This window comes from Cydia strobilella, chromosome 5 (assembly GCF_947568885.1).
Source record: "Cydia strobilella chromosome 5, ilCydStro3.1, whole genome shotgun sequence".
NCBI classification, from domain to species: Eukaryota; Metazoa; Arthropoda; class Insecta; order Lepidoptera; family Tortricidae; genus Cydia; species Cydia strobilella.
In genome coordinates, this window is record NC_086045.1 from 10,194,067 (window position 1) to 10,212,540 (window position 18,474).

The 18,474-nt window shown below is 40.0% G+C and overlaps 3 protein-coding genes across 5 annotated transcripts in view; 2 read left to right on the forward strand and 1 right to left on the reverse strand.

Moving 5' to 3' along the window:
* Positions 1–257: 257 nt before the first annotated feature.
* On the forward strand, positions 258–11,600 carry LOC134741650 (beta-alanine-activating enzyme). Its single transcript, XM_063674507.1, has 6 exons — positions 258–671; positions 1,626–2,455; positions 3,096–3,930; positions 4,307–4,619; positions 6,740–7,003; positions 10,875–11,600. Exons 1-6 carry the CDS (start codon positions 442–444, stop codon positions 11,289–11,291), a joined length of 2,889 nt encoding a protein of 962 aa, XP_063530577.1. The 5' UTR covers positions 258–441; the 3' UTR covers positions 11,292–11,600.
* On the reverse strand, positions 11,349–13,247 carry LOC134741680 (rab GDP dissociation inhibitor alpha). Its single transcript, XM_063674554.1, has one exon. It carries the CDS (start codon positions 13,121–13,123, stop codon positions 11,792–11,794), a length of 1,332 nt encoding a protein of 443 aa, XP_063530624.1. The 5' UTR covers positions 13,124–13,247; the 3' UTR covers positions 11,349–11,791.
* Positions 13,248–15,692: 2,445 nt separating this feature from the next.
* Positions 15,693–18,474, forward strand: part of LOC134741646 (phospholipid-transporting ATPase VA) — a 79,427-nt gene continuing 76,645 nt past the window's right edge. For 2 of the 3 annotated variants that reach the window (XM_063674499.1, XM_063674501.1), the window contains exon 1: positions 15,693–16,963. In XM_063674499.1, the coding sequence (XP_063530569.1) occupies positions 16,164–16,963 (800 nt within the window). In that variant the 5' untranslated portion in view covers positions 15,693–16,163. The remainder of the gene's footprint in view (positions 16,964–18,474) is intronic. The other variant, XM_063674500.1, reaches the window with a different exon arrangement.

The window sequence follows — 18,474 nt, forward strand, 5'->3', positions numbered from 1 at the left end:
GAGTACCCTCCGCCAGACCACATTCACATAGAGAGTGGTCTCGAACACGCATTTTTTTCAAGCGAACAGGGGTGCAAACGTGGCCCAGTCGGAGGCGAACGATCGTTGAAGTAATGTTCTTTGGCAAGGACTTCCGAGTACCAGAGAACCACGGTTTATGGGGAATATTTGGTTGGATGAAGAGCCCTTATGCCAGGATAAAAAAAAACAAATGACACTGACAGTACTGACACTGACAATGACAGCATTGACAGCTGACAGCTACAAAATTCAATCTGGTTTTCTGTTTTCTTCTCCGCGCTTTCCAAACAAAAATAGCACTTTTTTATTATTATGAAAGATAGGTATACATTTATCATGCTTAGATAATGTACTACTCCGAATATATTACTTTGTGCGCTCATACTTAGGGTAAACTACTCGTATCGTATAAGTTAACAAATGAAACATAAGCGCGGATATTACGATGTTTTTGTACGAACTTGTGCCAAGAATCCATCCAGGGTTGCCGTGACTCTGTACAAGGATGGCGTGTACAAGAAATACACGTACTCAGAGCTGTACGGCGTGTGCGAATGTATCTCCCAGAATATTCAACAATTTCAAAACAAGAGAGGGGTAATCGGCCTTATATCGAAGAGGAACATTCTAATCCCATGCGTTGTAGCCGCGTAAGTACGAGTAATAAGCCGTAGTATGACCTGGAGAGCTATGTCAGAGTACTGTTTCTTTTACTGATTATTTATTATATAGGTATTCCTGGGAAAATCTGTTTCAACTACAGTTGTAAATTCTGTACCCAAAGCCCTACCTATGATCAGTTGAGTTTACTGGCCATATTGAGATCTTATTATGAATGTCGCTATCTATTTTGTCCTAATTACATAAAACAACAACAATATGAAGTTTGTTTATATTTTAGACAGATCTTAATTTATTCAAGCACAGTAGTGATTTTATTGCAGTGATCAGACTGGACATTGCTTGAAATACTCTAAGAGTATTCTAGAGTTATCCTTTCAGTATAGTATAAAATTGCTAATCTGCCTAAGCTTCAGATACTTTGATTTTACAATGGATATTCAATGTATACACGGTGTTTCATGACCTACTAAAAACCTAAAAACAGTTCAGAATCGATAGGTGAATCGATTGCGCTATATTTTAATGGGGGTAATTTTTTTATAATGTTTTATTATTTTTACATGCCAAGTCTACAAGTTTGTAATGCGACAATATCAATAACTAGCATTTGACACGTTATTTGTCGATGAACAACACCCTTAACTGGCCATTGGTAAACCTTATCTCGTTGCAGTAAGTTATGCAAATGGTCAGTTAACAGTGTTTACGATGGTAACTAGCAATTGTTTGACGTTACTCAAATGACGAAGTATATTGTGTAGAATTACCAGTTAAATAGAATTGTTAAGAAAAGTAAACAACAAATATTTTTTTAAATATGTATCGGATTAAAGAATAAATACTCAAGATGAGTTCAAAATAAAAAAAATCTGTTGGGGTGTCTCAGGTTTTCAGTGACTCAAGTAACACCGTGTATAAGCATCTACTTACTGTGGAATATGGATTATGATGTATTTTATATTAATAATTCTTTGTTTCAGAGCCCACAAATGCTCTACAACATTTATGTTTCTTGATCCTATGCAGGATATTGACAGTGTAATTCAAAATGTTAAATTTACAATTTTTGTCATCATCAATGATGCAGAAAGAGGGTCCACGGCGGAGCTATTTGGCAAAAAGCCAGATAAGACTATTGAGGTGTTTGACATGGTTGTGGATTTTTTTAACCAAGACCATAGTTCGCAAAACAATTCCTTTGTGGCAGAACATTCCTTTATTGCACAGACTTCTGGTAGCACTGGAGGACCCAAGCACATACAAGTCCCAATTCAGAGCATACAGCCTAACGTAGATGATCTCACCAGAATGTTTGACATTACCCAAGATGACGTCATTTACTTCTCCACACCACTCACCTTTGACCCTTCCATGATTGAGATACTCCTAGCTTGCATGAATGGTGCCTCACTTCTCATTGCACCAGATAAAGCAGAAGTTCTATTCCCTTCAAACAAGGAAAACTTTATAACTGTCTGGCAAACCACACCCTCTAAATTTTTTCAGTACTCCAATGCTGATATCAAAAACAAAATTTTAAGTGCAAATTCAACACTAAAAATACTAGCTTTAGGGGGAGAACCACTGAACGGAATCAAAAGGTTGCAGGAACTGAAAGACAAGAACAATAAGACGAGAATATTCACCCTGTATGGAGTAACTGAAATGTCCTGCTGGGCTAGTGTGGCAGAATTAGACCTTGAGAAAGTCCAGACTGATAGGGAGGTTCCACTTGGTGATTGTCTGTCAGAGACACAAATTATAGTAGAGCCCATTGAAATGGCCAACAAAGTTGGTGAAATTATATTAGGTGAGTAATTAATAACTAATATTACTAAGGAGCGAGCTATATTTAAAGTCCAGTGCCACCTCTACTCCCAGCCCTCTAGACTGATGCTGCCCTTAAGCCATCTTCGAGTTAAATGTCGTGCCTGTGTGTAGTGTGTCACCATCTGTCAGAAATAAAACTAGCTACTGTTTTATTAGGCATGTAGGCATGCATCCGATTTTTCATCCAATAGCGTAGTATTTGATCCATTTGTTTCACCCAATTCATCCACCTACTGACACATGTTAGGTTCGATTTACTCTAATCTGAATAGTCAAGAGATAATAATGTGTTTTTTTTAAATGTTGAAATAAATTTATTATAAAAATACATGTTTGTTGGACCCTTTTTTTGTGGCTATGACCTAAATATAACTTTTATGTAAATCTATTTTCTTTATACTTATGTTAAATCATAAATAACTTTACAACATAATGTTACGGCCAACCATTGTATTTATAATAATATTCCAAAACATGAACAATATTATTACCATTTTAATGTTCAGTCAGCTTCTGAGATAACTGAATCCCCTGCATATAAATTTGTTTGCAGGGGGGTCAACTATCTCTGTTACTAACTGTACTTACTTATTGTACATACAACTATTTTTTATTTTCAGTGAGTAATACAAGACGGTGCGTTATATTAAATAAATATAAAAGAGAAAATCCCACAAAAATTGACACAGGTGATTTAGCAGAAGTAAAGCATGGCACCATGTACTACAGAGGCCGAAAAGATGACATCATAAAGAGATTTGGCAACAAAGTAAATTTACAATTAATTGAATCTACCATCATGTTGTGTCCACGAGTTAAGACATGCTCCTGCCTATGGCTTCCCAAACCTATGCTGCTAGTAGTTTACTTCTCTTCAGAGACACTTAGTAGTCGGGAGCTCTCCAACTTCCTTAAATGCAAACTGGACGACAAGCATTGGTCAGACAAAATCGTACGCGTGGACAACCTTCCCACTAACCCACACGGAAAAGTTTCAAAATTAATCCTCTCCAGAATGTTCGAAAGCTCATCAGAATTATTACCTGGAGTAAAATCTATATTCTTGAAGGAACTGAATGAAACATTTACCAAGAACTTTAGTTATGATTGTATTAAAAACAAAGATTTCTTTTCAATAGGTGGAACATCATTTCTTGCAGTCTCAATGTGTAACAGAATGTCTTTAAGTTATCCAAAGCTAGGTAAATTTATTCTTCCGCTTTTGCTGTCACATACTAAATCAATCGATGAGATATTGGAATTGTCTAACAACGAATTTAAAATAGATAAAAAGGTTTCAAATAGAAAGGTCAAACGAGCTAGATCGCAAACCGAGACCTACGGCTCCAAAAGCACTAGTGTGTGCCCCTCAAGCGTGAATGACTTCATTGTGCTGTGGACCCACGACACCGGCAAGTGTGTCGATGCATCGCCGTCTTTGTTTCTGACTGGACAGTAAGATTTTAAAATATTTACAAGTACAACCTTTTAACCGCCACTACTCGTATCCATATATTCCATCCATCACACGTCAACATCATTATTTATTTATTTTATTTTATTATTTTAAACTTTATTGCACAGTAAAAATATACAGTGACAAAAGGCGGACTTAACTACCTAACTAGTACCATAGTGGCCATAGTACCTACACAAACCAAGTCTAAATACAACAAAAGTTTTCCCCGTAATTAGTACAAGATATCTCCTTCAATAAGTTGCAAACAAACAAATACATACAAATTAATCTGTGCCTACGTTACTAGTTGCTATGTAATGTTCGTTACATAAGTTTCCTGGTCAAACCACTAATCTCTTATGTCTTTTCCAGCCAAATGTTCGTTGCAGTCGGCAGCCACTCCGGTATGATCATAGTAGCTGATGCTGTGACGGGCACACTACAAGGGCAGATACAAATAAAGTCGCGTGTTGAAGCCTCCGTTTTGTGCTACCGCCAGGCGCCTATCCCGCCGCTGGGCGTCGTCGGCGCCCACGACGGCACGCTGGTGTGCTTCACCCTCGAGGACTGCAAGGAAATGTGGAGGATCACCCTCGCATCTATGATCAAAAGCAAAGCTGTGTGCTGCAATGGATTCGTATACGTCGCTGCCTACGATGGAAACATACGATGCATTAATGTCACGGTGAGTTGAATTTGCTACGATGTAAATATTAGGCGTTAAACTTTTTTTAATTCATATGCCGATACTTTAGGGCTAAACTTATTTAGATGTCAATATCATAAACAAAAAGAACACTTAGACGCTTAAAGTAGCGCACAATACTGTAGCTGCTAGAATATAAAAACTCAGATCGCGTTTTAAGAACATTATTTTTCAGTGTATAAAGGGATTAATTTAAATCTTACAAAGGCAGAAAGGTTCTTCCAGGCCGCCTAACCTAATAGGTAGGCTAGCCTGGGTCCAAGTTTTCTCGCCAAAAGAAATGTTTAAAATGGTCGTGAGGGTTTCTAAAACTAAGTTGTCCAAATTTGAGATCAAAGACGGGTGCTTTCAAAGGTGTAATCCGCGAAGAATGTATGTGAATTTAGGAACAAATAGACAATGTTTTATGATACAATATGCCGAATGTATATTAATTTTGATCAGTCGATGTGAGGATGCCTTAAAATTTTGAATTTTTGTATCTATAACATTTTCAAAAGATTGGTCCAAGATGGGACAACCAAAGAGGTGAAGCGTTTCTTTTTTAATAATAAAATTATGATTCCAGGAGCTAGTTGATCGAACTGTGCTATTGTTCGTTCCTTGTTTGGACAGGACTCTGTAACATAGAGTTCTGTTTAGTATAGTTATATATATAATTTGTAATTTTTCATGTGAAAGTATGGAACAAACTCCGTTTAAGTCATCTCTCACTCGGCCCATTTTTTAGCATAAGTAGGTACACGGTCTTGCTATATCATGAATCTAGTATAACTGGATCGGTCATGAGGAGTGGGGGAAAATGACCGAACGGGATAGTCTTATGTATCTTTCAGTAGGAGTAGCAGAGAAAGCGCTGTTATTGTTTGTCCTTGTCATAGTTTCACTTTTCCACCGCTGCCACAACCGAGGTTGTGGCAAACAAATATGTACGTGACATGTCATGTTTGTTCGTTGCTTGTTTAATTATCGTTGTTTTGTATGAAATTGCGCTTTCTCATATGAAATATAGTGATGGTTAGCGTTTCGAATGCTTGAACTTTGATAAAATACTGGTGAATTGTTCTGTAATCGGCTGTAATAGCCGCTCTGAGCAAAAATATGAGATCATAACCTTTCACACGTAAGTACGGTATTTTACACCTTCCTCTTAACGCAATATGTGAGAATAACATCGTAAAATTACGTTACACTCAAAGCAATGTAGAATCAAACGATTTCAATAAAAATATCACAATTATTTACGCAAATTAACAAAACATTATTTGTAAAATTATCCGCCCAAATTACGTAGGTAGGTAGGAGTCTGAGGTCAGCCATTTTTAAACTTCTTCTTAATTTAGCTGCATAACAATCATGTTAGGGATACCAGATGAAAATATCATAATTTTATGGGTAATTTTGACCTCAAAGTTTTTTCGTACTTCTAATTCCAAAAAATAAATAAACAAATGTTGTGGAGATTAAATGTGGTGTACATTAATTGGTGTGATTGCGATTTGTGATTTCTTTAAATTAAAACCCATAATACATTTTATTTTACGTTTTATTTACCAAACATGTTTAGTTTTGTACCACCTGCGCGAATTATAGGAGGTATTTCATTGTTTATACGCCTAAAAAGAACGGCCCATTGTCATTTTATTTAACAATTTTTTAATACCGTCAAACAAGCTAACTTTGCCTCCAGGGTAATCGCCCCAACGTGATATCAAATATTGGGGTAATTTTTACCAATATGGTATCCCCACGTTTATGACGTCATCTATGTCTATCCCTTACGGGCGCACGCGGATAGCTGGTCTATGTAATGCTAGGTCTATGTGCTATATAATAAAAGATCTTTGCATCCCACGCACACAAATCACAATCTGACAGTGAAGTTCAAATAGTTCAATCTTGCCATCCGTAAAAAAAAATCCAAAGGGTGCGTTCAGAAAGCGTAATATTCGAGTTTGAACATGAAGTAAAGTTTTTATCAAAGTAAACCCAGGAATCAAAGTAACCCCATTCCATGGTACCAAGTTGTTAGCGCTCTAGCAGATGTGATATCACACAACGACTTTAGGCATACTAAAATGTATTTCGTTGAATTACAGACGGGTAGCATCAAACAGACCATCACCATAACCGAGGAAGGGATATCGGCGGACTTGGTGCTCGCTAAGAACCAGTTCGTTCTCGTGGGTACACTGTCGGGGGTCTGCGCTTGCGTTCACACGGAGACGAACGCCGTGGTGTGGCGCGGTTCGCTGGGAAGTCCCGTGTTCGCGAGCCCGGCGCTGTACGACGGGGACAAGTACGTGGTGTTCGCGGAGGTGGGCGGCGAGATACACTGCCGCACGGTGGAAAAGGGGATCAAGGTGAGAATGTGATGTGATAATGGCCTTTCCTGATGTCACTGATAATCGCATGCGATTTGCGTTTCAATGCAGCATTTTGATCGATTGATTGAATTCGTGTCTCCTACTTAGCCAGAAATTAACTAAATACGCAATAAGTGTAACATAATAACGTTCAGTAGAAAAAAACAATTTATTAACTACGACTACCTTATAAACAACGTGTCATTATGTAGAGTTTCTACCATTAAAGATTTAGGTATTCATTTGGATAGCAAATTATTATTCAGCGACCACACCGACAACGTAATAAATAGAGCCTTTAGGTTACTTGGGTTCATCTTGAGAACTTGTAAAGAATTCAAAGAAGCTATCACCTTGCTGACACTCTTCAACTCGCTAGTCAGACCAATTCTGGAATATGGATCAACAGTATGGAACCCTAGATATAAATGTTATATTCATAGTATTGAAAGAATTCAAAAGAAGCTCATCAAACATTTAAAATATAAAAACCTTGTGTCAACTCAACCGCTTAACCTGAATAAACTGGTGTCTCTTGAAAGCCGGCGCACATTAAAAGATCAAATATTTTTGTATAAAGTATTAAGAAATTTAATTGACTCCCCTTATTTGTTAAGTAGACTTAGCTTTAAAACTCCCCGCTTGAACACACGGCGTAGCGATAAATTATTTTGTATTCCCTTTACTAAAAAGAAATACAAATCAAACTCCTTTCTGATAAGAGCTTGCAGATTTAATAATGATATTTTCTCAAAAATTGATATATTTTAATGACTCCTTGTCTAAATTTAAACGTCAAGTACTTCTGGTTTTAAATAAACAATCGAATTAAATACACTGTAACTTTACACTTAATTGCAAATGTAATGTATAAAAATAGTTTTATCTTCATTAATTTGGCCCCTGTCCTAATTCGACCCTCGTTGTTAATCTTTAAGTTTAGTTATCCCGTATTTTATTTTCTTTAATGAGCTATTAAGTGGTGGCAACTGTCCTGGTTTATGAATTATGTATAAGACACTAGTTATAAGAAACATGTACCGTTTGTGCCCAAATAAACATTAAAACAAAGTCATTTGTTGCATGCAATGTCTGTAGAATCTTTTATGGCTGGCTCGGTCCACGAGCTCAGCTCGACAATACGATAGTGACAAATCCGGGGAAAGTTATCTTCGGTGAGGTGGGCGAATTGGGCAATGTAATACAATACTGTAAGGTGGAGAATGGAATAGATCTCTATCTATGTACTATATCCACCTACACCACATAATAGAAGATGTTGTATGATACGATTTGTGTAGGTAGTTATTAAGAAATTGTCAGGTAAATGACATTTAAAGTTTTGTCCCTATTCACCCCGTTGACGGTACCTACCAAAAGTAGGTTTAGAAAACCTGGATAAATTACAAAGTAGGTAGTTATGTATGTATACTGGTAGTAACATACCTATCTATGTTTAGCAAGTATATCTTATGTTATGTGACTTTTGTGCAACAATCTGTATCTATTAGTACGTATTAGATTGTCATGTCTCCGCATCCACGTTAAGTAATTAACATTTAGGTACTCCTCGCTAATCTTACACCCGCTGAGATCACCATAAGTCGTATAGCGATTGTTTTATGAGCCAACATTATGCATGACATAATAATAATGCAGGGGCAGCTTGTGGCGAACTGACGGTGAGTGACGACACCGCGGACCCCTATGCCTGAGGGCCCTTTCATCTTGCCCTCGCCTCCGCCTCTGTGCTTGCCTTGACTGGCCGGCCAGAGTGGAGTCGCAAGAGCGGGACCTAATATGCTCCAGGTTGGAAGTGTAAAATGTCATAACGCCGGCGGCCTGCTGAACGGATTACCGGGAACTGGCTACCGCAGACTCACCTCTCGACAACCTCACAGCCGCTCTGAAGTGTTGCTCTATTGTCGCACTGTGTGTGCGGCCGTTGTAGGGCCCACTAAATGAGTTGGCGAGTCACCACCTGTCTTTAACAATTTTGAGACTGATTGTCACGGCAGGTGTCTGCTAGTCTCTCCCATAGCCCATTATCCAGTCCATCCAACATTCAAATCTATAGCCCATGACCTTAGTTCCCATCACAGCACAAAAGTGCTGCACTGCAATAGTCTTTGCACCTGGTGGGGACCATCTCCGAATGTATCACATTGTGCGTTCGGGGATGATATCCGCCACGTGTATCCCTTGCTTTTAGAATAAATTATCTTAAAGGGCCTCTGCGCTGTTGGCTTCGGCCCCACGCATGCCTCCCAAAGATCCGGGACCCCATGGTCCCGTGATATGGAAAGACAGACAAATAATAATAAAAGACGTTTATTCAAGAAGTTGTAACATAGGTACATAATAAAAGTACACGATAATGCTTACAAACTAATTGAAAGGGAAGGTGGCTCAGCTGATGTCTGTGCCAAAGAGGCTTCGGGGCACAGCAGCCCCAAAGGTTTTCAGCAACGGACGCTGTTATTCTGCCACCGCCGTAATTATATTATCTTATTACTTTGACAATTTTACTAATATTTTACCATTATTATCCTAATTGTGGTTAATTTCGTGCCATACCTTTTAATTTTTAACCGACTTCAATTTCATAGGAGGAGGTTCTGTATTCGGTTGTGGCTATTTTTTTTATGTACACCGATTACTCCGAGACCGGTGGTCCGATTTTTTAGACGAAAATTTTATTTTACTTAAAAATACTAATGAATTATGTACCTATTGGAAGAAAGAATGAATGAATAATTATTGCTAAAAAAATCTAGATAGGAATATTTTAAAACCCTATTTTGCTAAACCCTATCCGGATCCTAGTAGTTATGTATGTCCCTACCTAGCAGTCCTAGCATTAAGTTGCATGTGTAAACGGTATCTATACTTGGTTGCAAATAAACATTGAAATTGATTACCAACTAGGGAACAAATCAAATTTGAATTGAAATATTTTCAATTCTTTATAAAGGATTCGTATAGGAGGTGCAAGCACACACAGCTCGCCCTTAAAGTTGGTCAAAGGCGCCTAGCTTTCAGAGATAGCATACACCAGAAAATTTGGCACGGGTAACGCCGTGGCCGGGTGGTGTGGACTTTAGCCGCGTAAGCTGAAGACGCGGGTTCGATTCTCGCCTCGGCCACCGGTGAACTGGACACTTTTTCTTTAGTGTATGTCATCTATTTCAGTTTGAAATGAATAAGTTTAAATTAAAATCTAAAAACACACACATGACACGTTTTTAGAGACGTCAAAGACGAACCCAAATATGTAGATTTTCGTATACGTATAAGATTATTAAGATCCATCACAGCAATCTATTTAGTTACGAAATAGTAGATAGTACAACCAGGGCATAAAGCGATTCATTTTTATCCGAGGCAATTTATTGGTTCGATCGCAGCGAGGACCAATATAGTCGAGGATGAAAATGGACATTTATGCCTAAGTTATACACTGCTTTTCACTTCGAGTGTGAGTAAAATATACATAAATATCCAATATTTTAGGTTATTCTACCGTATTTATTCAAGACTAAAGTAAATTACTTTGTTGTGTCGGGGGCGCGGGGCACGCCGGTCGGCGCTCCCCGGCAGGGCTGGCAGTTTATGGCAGATTTTGGACTTTATTACTAAGTAAATAAGGGTCGTAATAGTAGATTTTACTTTATGCTCTAGAACATAATAAGCAACTTTATGTCGTCTACGCACGACTTAAAGTCTAACTTTACGAGCATGAGAAGTGAAAAAGTGTTTTTTGTTGCTGTTGTTACTGTTGCTGACTGCCTAGCTAGACTGTTGTTCACAGGTATAATGTATGACATAGTTTTCGTAATCATAAAACAAGAAAATATTGTTCTTACAGATATGGAAATATCAAGGCGCAAAAGGAAATATTTTCTCGTCTCTTTATATAAAAGAAACAGAGCACTTGAAATGGCAGATCGTGTTCGGATGCCACGACGAAAAGGTCTACAGCATCAACATAAAGAACTTCCAGCCGAGCTTGCATTGGAAGGTGCAGATGAATGCCCAAGTGTACTCCACTCCGTGTGGGATTGGGGACAACATAGTTGCCGTTTCCAATAATGGGAGGATTTGCGTCATAGACTCTCGTAATGGGAGCATAGAGTCAGATTACGTGCTTCCTGGCGAAATCTTTTCATCACCCGCAGTTTATGGGGATTATATTTTCATTGGTTGTAGAAATGACAATGTGTACTGCCTCAAATATACTCGCGACTTGACTACTTCTGCTCATAATTTTCGTGTACCTGAATAGGGAATATATTTTTGTGATATTACTTGTAAATGGTATTATTGAAATAATTAAACAAAATGCCTTGTATAATGAAACTTTACTCGTGATCTTACACAGGACATATATAGGTATAATGAGCATTCATAATTTTGACATAACAATATGATATGGTTACAGGATCAAACTAATGTACCACAATGGAATGCATTCCTTTAGAGATAATCCCATCACTTCACTTGTGCAGATCACTCACATTATTATGCTTAAATTAATAATAAAAGCAATCTTAAAACTGAATAAAATGCTTTGTATAACAATCTTATATTTTTGGTAAATAAAATAATGAAGATGCTGTCCACTTAATGGTAGTTGCACATATACTTCTACTGCAAATACATCAAAGCTCTTTATAAATCTTTACCCAAAACACCCTAATGGACATTACATTGCTGCCAGAGCAGTTCATAAACAAATACGATAATTAACAAGCAGTGTAAATATACATAATACAACCTATCCATTCACTGATCCTCCTCACCAAGCTCTACCTTCACCTTAGAGAAATCAAAATCCTCCCCTGTACCACGCTTATAAATTTTGAGCACATCTACACAGGTAGAATCAAAGTGGGATGTAGCATCATAAGACTCTGATATAAAAATTTGGCTCTGACTACCATCATCTGTAGGCTCGTAGTAGTCAGACACAGACACAAACTTCTGTCTGATCGCTCCAAGAAGGTCCAGACCAGGCTTGATTTCAGACTGGGGATCATTAGTTTCAACAGTTGTAGACACCATCGCAATAAACCACCCCTTGGCTGCCACCTGGTGGGTGTAAGACACCAGGGACACATAGATGTCAGAATTCCTACCCACTTGCTTCTGAGGGATAATAATCTGGGTGGACAAAGCATCCTTTGTATTAGCAATAGGGTGATCTAACAGGCAGATGCAACGGATCACCTGAGCCTTCTTGCGGACTCTATCAAGAACATAACTGGGGTCACAATACACCTGCTTGCACTTAGCAATCTCATTTCCAGACCGGACACCTACCACTTTTCCACCTTCTCCAAGTACAATCTCATCAATAGGTTTGTCTAGCATGTATGTGCCTCCATAAATGGCTGAAAGACGGGCAAAGCCTTGGGGGAGCTCACCAAGGCCATACATGGGATACAAGTAGGGAGACTTGCCATACCGAGCAAGAGAATCCGAGTATAGCTTGATGCGGCGTATTGTCTCTATGGCCGGCCGCTGGAGGTAATTATCATCCAAGAACAGGGCCAGGGCATGACCAGTAAAGTCCTGGGTGTTTCTGTCGAGGCCGAACTTTTCATACAGAGACAGCATGTTGGCCTGGCTGGGGTCGAAGTCTTTCCACGTCTTGGCGTCTTCCTCCTGGAAGTCTTGAACATAAATGAGGAAGTTGCGGAAACGACGTTTCTCAAACATGCCCATTAGGTCGGAAGCGAGCGCCTCTTTTTGATCCACAGGTACTTTGGAGATCTTACCACCTTTGTACACGTAGCTTCCTTCCACTGACTTGAACTCCAAGTAGCGGGTGACGCCCGTGTGAATGAGCAGCTTGACTAGCAGCCCGTTGGCCATCAAGAACTTAGGAATCAAGTCCACATTCCAGTCACGACCTCGACCGTAGGTTTCATCCGGCGCCGGTGCGTTGAACTTTGAGAACAATTCCTCTAACGGGGTAATTGACGCGGATTCACCTCCATAGTACTTGTTTCGATCAATGTGCAATACCTTCTTGCCGGACACGGAAAGCATCCCACTTAGAATGCATTCCTTCAAACCAGTGCCGAGTACAATTGCGTCGTATTCTTCATCCATGATGAATTGCAGATAGGCAAAATTCCTCCAATATAAAAGCTCTGGCCGGGAGGCGATAAATGTCAAAATGTCGGACCGAAAATGTCCGCCAGCGATGACGTCGACAAGACAAGACAGATGCCAACCAAACACCTCTAACTTGCGCAGAGAAAAACTTAACGCGGCAACCAATAGCGAACAAAGATCTATTTATGGTTTATAAAATGTTGAATACGACATACTTATAATCTAATATCTCTAAAAATATTTCTGCTGTTACGAAAAGGCTTTTATTTTTATTTTGAGGATGTTGGAATTCATTTGTGATATCTGTTACTTAATGAAAAGGAAAAACAACTCATGGTGGGTGACATAAAATTTTAAGTTGGTACTTTGGTAGCATTGAAGTTTGACACATTGCAGTAACAGCGAAGTACCGTTTTAGATTAACTTATCGATAGATTATATAGATATAGTTGGTCAAACCAAATTGGCAGTAAATAAGAACAAAAAAAACTATACTCATCCTTTTCTTTTGGGTGCTAGTAGTAGTGTAAGACAAAGATAGTATGAGTCTCTCTGTCTATGTTTGAAATGAGACAGTCCTTTGACAAACTATATATACGGACATAATTCACATATAAAGTTGGTCAAACCAAATTGTCAGTAAATAAGAACAAAAAAAAACTATACTTATCCTTTTCTTTTGGGTGCTAGTACTAGTGTAAGACAAAGATAGTACGATTCTCTCTGTCTATGTTTGAAATGAGACAGTCTTTTGACAAACTATAACACTTTAAAGTCGCGTTTTGTACACAATTAATGTCAGTAACGGGTCTAACGCGATTAAATTTCATTATTTTACTTTTTTTCCGACGTCTCAGCTAGGTTGCACTAGCTGTGGTCACGAAAGACTTACGTCCCAGTAAAATGTCAATTGAGATATTGGTAAACAACACTAAACTACCCGACATTCGTTTATAATTTTATATAAATATTTTGAGTAGACAAATAAATTTATCTACCCGTTTCTGTTTAATAGTTATTGAACTTTATTGTCCACGGCACGACACGCAACACTAACAATATCCGCACACTGGTCGGAAGATAGATCCCTCGGTTTGAATATCTGTATCACCGGTCCCCAAGTTGACGATAATTTGTACCCGTCTTCCCTGTTGAAATTTTCCGGGGGTTTTTTAATTTCAATAGCTTCTCTTACAATCCGAGGATAATAGTGACGCTTGGTGGAGAGGACTGGGTTTGTGAAGCTCAATCCAGTGTTTAGTTTCAGTCAGCAAGTGCTCACGCTCAGCTATTGCGGATTTGTGTACTTGGCGATTTTTAACAGCCGCTATGTGTTCCTTCACCCTCCTGAACGCTACGCTTAGTCTGGCCAATATGCGCACTTCCACAACTGCATTCTATCTTGTAGACACCGGGATTCTGGTACGGAATGACATCCTTTGGGCTGCGTAAAAGACTTGCTACTTTCGATAACGGCGTGTATACATCTTAATGGAGAATTTCTTGAGTACTGATCCAACTTTGTCCGTTACCCCTTTCACATACGGCAAAAAGGCTGGTTGCCTGCTAACCTCCGGATTTATTTATTTCGTCCTAGCTGTACGCGGGATTTTCTGCATGTACCAATTTTTCCTTTGCACCTCCTGAACATGGGCTAACTCCTTGTCTATGTGTTTAGAGTCACATAAGTCTCGTGCTCTGTTAACCAGAGATGTGACTACAGATTGCAGTACCTGTCTGTGTGTGTGTGGGCTTTCTGTATACCGAATGTGCCAGGGTTCCATTTGGTTTAACTCTTAACTTTACATCCAGAAAGGGTAGGGTAGGAATCTATCGCACTCCATCTCGAAGGTAAATTTTACCTTCAGATGGAAGAAGTTTAAATGGTCGACGAACCGTTCCACTGTATCAGTTGCCCTTTAAAATGCAGAACTCATCATCTACGTATCTCTTTTTCTTCCACAATGTAATTACAGACGGTCCGGAACGTAATGCTAACTCTTCGAAGTGTTCCATCCATATGTTGGCAGTTACGGGGTCAACTGGACTGCCCATTGCCACTCCATCCACCTGCAGATAAAACTGTCCTTGGTAGAGGAAAAAGTCCAGACTGCTTTGAGAGCTATATATTTGCGGCATTTTGCCGCCTCAGCAGCTGCGGCTGCCACGCCCGGTCTCAATGATGTTGAACCGAGGTGGGACGGTGCCAGGGTGTCAACACACGTTGCGTCCCAAATAAGGGGCCGTATCCCAGTTGAATATTCAAAAAAATGTTTCCTTTTATAGTTGGTCAAACCAAATTGTCAGTAAATAAGAACAAAGGTAGTAGTAAAACTCTTAAAGATAGTAATGATTCTCTTTGTCTGTTTGAAATGAGATAGTCCTTTGACAAACTATATTAACACATTTGAGTTCCGGTAATCCGCTTGGCAGGTTTTCTGTTTTCCGTAAACGCCGGAATTGGCTACGAGCGTAGCGCTACGAAAACGTTGGCCGGCAGTGAATGTGTTAAACTAAAAAAAAGAAAAGTTCAGAAACCTAATTTTATCGAATATAGTCTAAATTATAGATGTAAGTATCGAATCTATCGATATTGTTCCTACACTAGCTGCTGTCATCTGCGCGCAGCCGCATACCCGCTCGCTGTTGTCGTTGCGTCAGTTGCTTGGCTGTCAGTCAGACTCAGACGGCTGATTCAAGTTTGGCTAGTTTCGAGTGTCGTTTCATATCGTTGCACCGTGGCGGTTATTATTGTGTGATTTCATGTTCAAACAAACATTGTGTGCGATTGAGAATGAATAAATCTCACTTAAATTCGGTTGTAGTGTTCTGCGTTTGTTTGGTTCCTTCGAATGAAAACTAGAGCAATGTGTGAAATTGTAAACAGATGACTTCAATCAAACCATATGTTTCGATACCTGCAGTTGTTTGGGCCCAATCTTATCGAGAGTGCCGGAACGGCCGGTGAAGCGCCCTGAATAGTGGATTTTAATGAGCAAAAAGATAACACCGACCCCATTTCAGATGAATAAAAATGTCAACAGAAGGAAGCGGAGAGACTCCATCGAGCGGTCCGAGCCTGCCTGGGGCGCCGGAGCAAACATACCTATTCCCAAAGGCGAAAGGGCATTCGAGGTCCATCAGCCATGGAGGAACGCCAATGTTGGCGGGCGCACCAGCGCCGCGGCCGCTCAAATCGGCCCTGCGCGGCCACCAGCGCGCCTTCTCGCAAGGCCAAATCGGCGACGGCCGTGCTGGATCGGGTGCGCCGGGCCACAGCCGCACTGGGTCGCGCACAGACTTCATCCTGCCACCTGGGCACCGCGCGGATGCGCCGGCGGCGCCACGCACTGGTTCCGTGCGCGCGCACTCGCGGCAGGCCTCGCGCTCCGACTCCATCTACACCCTGCGCCGCACGTCGGTGGTGAGCCCGTGGCGCCGCACATTGTTTTGGCTGATGCGCCGGCAGGCTCCTCAGGTGGACGCGCGTCACATCACAGTCGTTCCCAACCACCTTGTGCCTGAAAAAACCCCTCCAAAAGAGCACCCAAATGGCCAGCGCTGCAACAACAAAATCAGGACTACTAAATACACTCTGTTGTCATTCCTTCCTAAAAATCTGTTTGAACAGTTTCATAGAGTTGCCAATGTGTACTTTATATTCATAGTGTTGTTGAACTGGGTGCCCGCCCTGAATGCTTTTGGCAAAGAGATTGCCATGTGCCCTGTTGTGTTTGTGCTAACTGTGACTGCCATCAAGGACTTATTTGAAGATCGACGGAGACACCTCTCTGATAAAAGAATCAACAATTCCTACTGCAGAGTTTATAAAGTGTGAGTATATTTGGAACTGTTTTTTTATTGTGGATGGGTGATTCCCATTTGTTCTACCCCACTGGACAAAACAAGTCCAATATCAGTTCATTGCTGATTTATGATGTGTATGTCCAGTGGCGGATTTGCAGTCTTAGCTGCCCAAGGCCCAGGGCCCTGTAGTAACTACTAGCCGCCCATTTAGACAGCCGCTCCTAATACCTTGCCACCCTAGACACGGGCCTACTGGGCCTTAGGGCAAATCCGCCACTGTGTGTGTCCCATTAATTCGGTTGCTGATATTGCTGCTGATACTGGGCAGAGTTCAAAAAACCTACATGTATGGGATAGAAAGAAATATTAAAAAAAAAACAATGTATTATTGATTGCCCTAATGCAAATGTCCACTTTTTACTTGAACACCATTAAAAAACTGATGAAATTCCAACAGGGATCAATCTGGGAAATCCTGGATTTATGGCAGTGTTACACAGAACAAATGAGAGTTACCTGCCGTTTTGTCTTATTTCTTATTTTTGAAATAGGATGCAGTAGTTATTTATGATAATTATGATACTAACAACCCACTCCGACGTCGCACAGGTCACACAAAAACCGGACAAGCCCACAGTGTTGTTATAGCGGCAACAGAAATACACCATCTGTGAAAATTTCAACTGTCTAGCTGTCACGGTTCATGAGATACAGCCTGGTGACAGACAGATGGACAGTGGAGTCTTAGTAATAGGATCCCGTTTTTACCCTTTGACACCCTTTTCACTCTATTGATAGGTGAAAACTGCATTTTCATGCAATTAGTAGCTTTTGTGTTTATCATGAACATACCGACAGGTACATGCAGTGGGGGACTTTGTTTTATAAGATGTAGTAACATTATTTTTTTATTAACATAGCACCTATTATTATTATTTATTTGATACACTAGCAGCTCTTGGAGCTGATGCGTGTATATCGACCACTTGTATTTTATTTTGCACTTTTCAAAGTTCTAAAATGTGTATCTAGTCTATTTTTGAAAGTGTTCACTGACTGTGCACTAACAACAGTTTCTGGTAGAGAGCTATCTACCGACTTTAATTTATTATTATATGTCCTTTATTTATTTTGAGTCTTAGGTTTATTATTATGTTCGTCCTTTACATAATCTCGGGACCATGGGGTCCCGGACATTTGGAAGGCGTGCGTGGGGCCGAAGCCAACACGCAGAGGCCCCTTGTAAAAAGAAAATTTACTCTAAAAGGTGATGTGACACCAACCGACGATTATTATGTATGCACTATAGTAGTGCACCCAAGGACAAGCCCCGGTTAGTGCAGGACTATTGCAATGATAAGAAACAAAATAAACTAGGCTATTGTGTTGAGATGTTAGTGTACTGGTTACCGGGTCTATGGAAATACTATGGCACCTGCCCCAATCTATGTTTAAAAACACGAAAAAAATGGACAGGTGGTGACTCGCCAACACAATATGGGTCCCCGAAAACGGCCGCTCGCACGGAGCGACAAGGG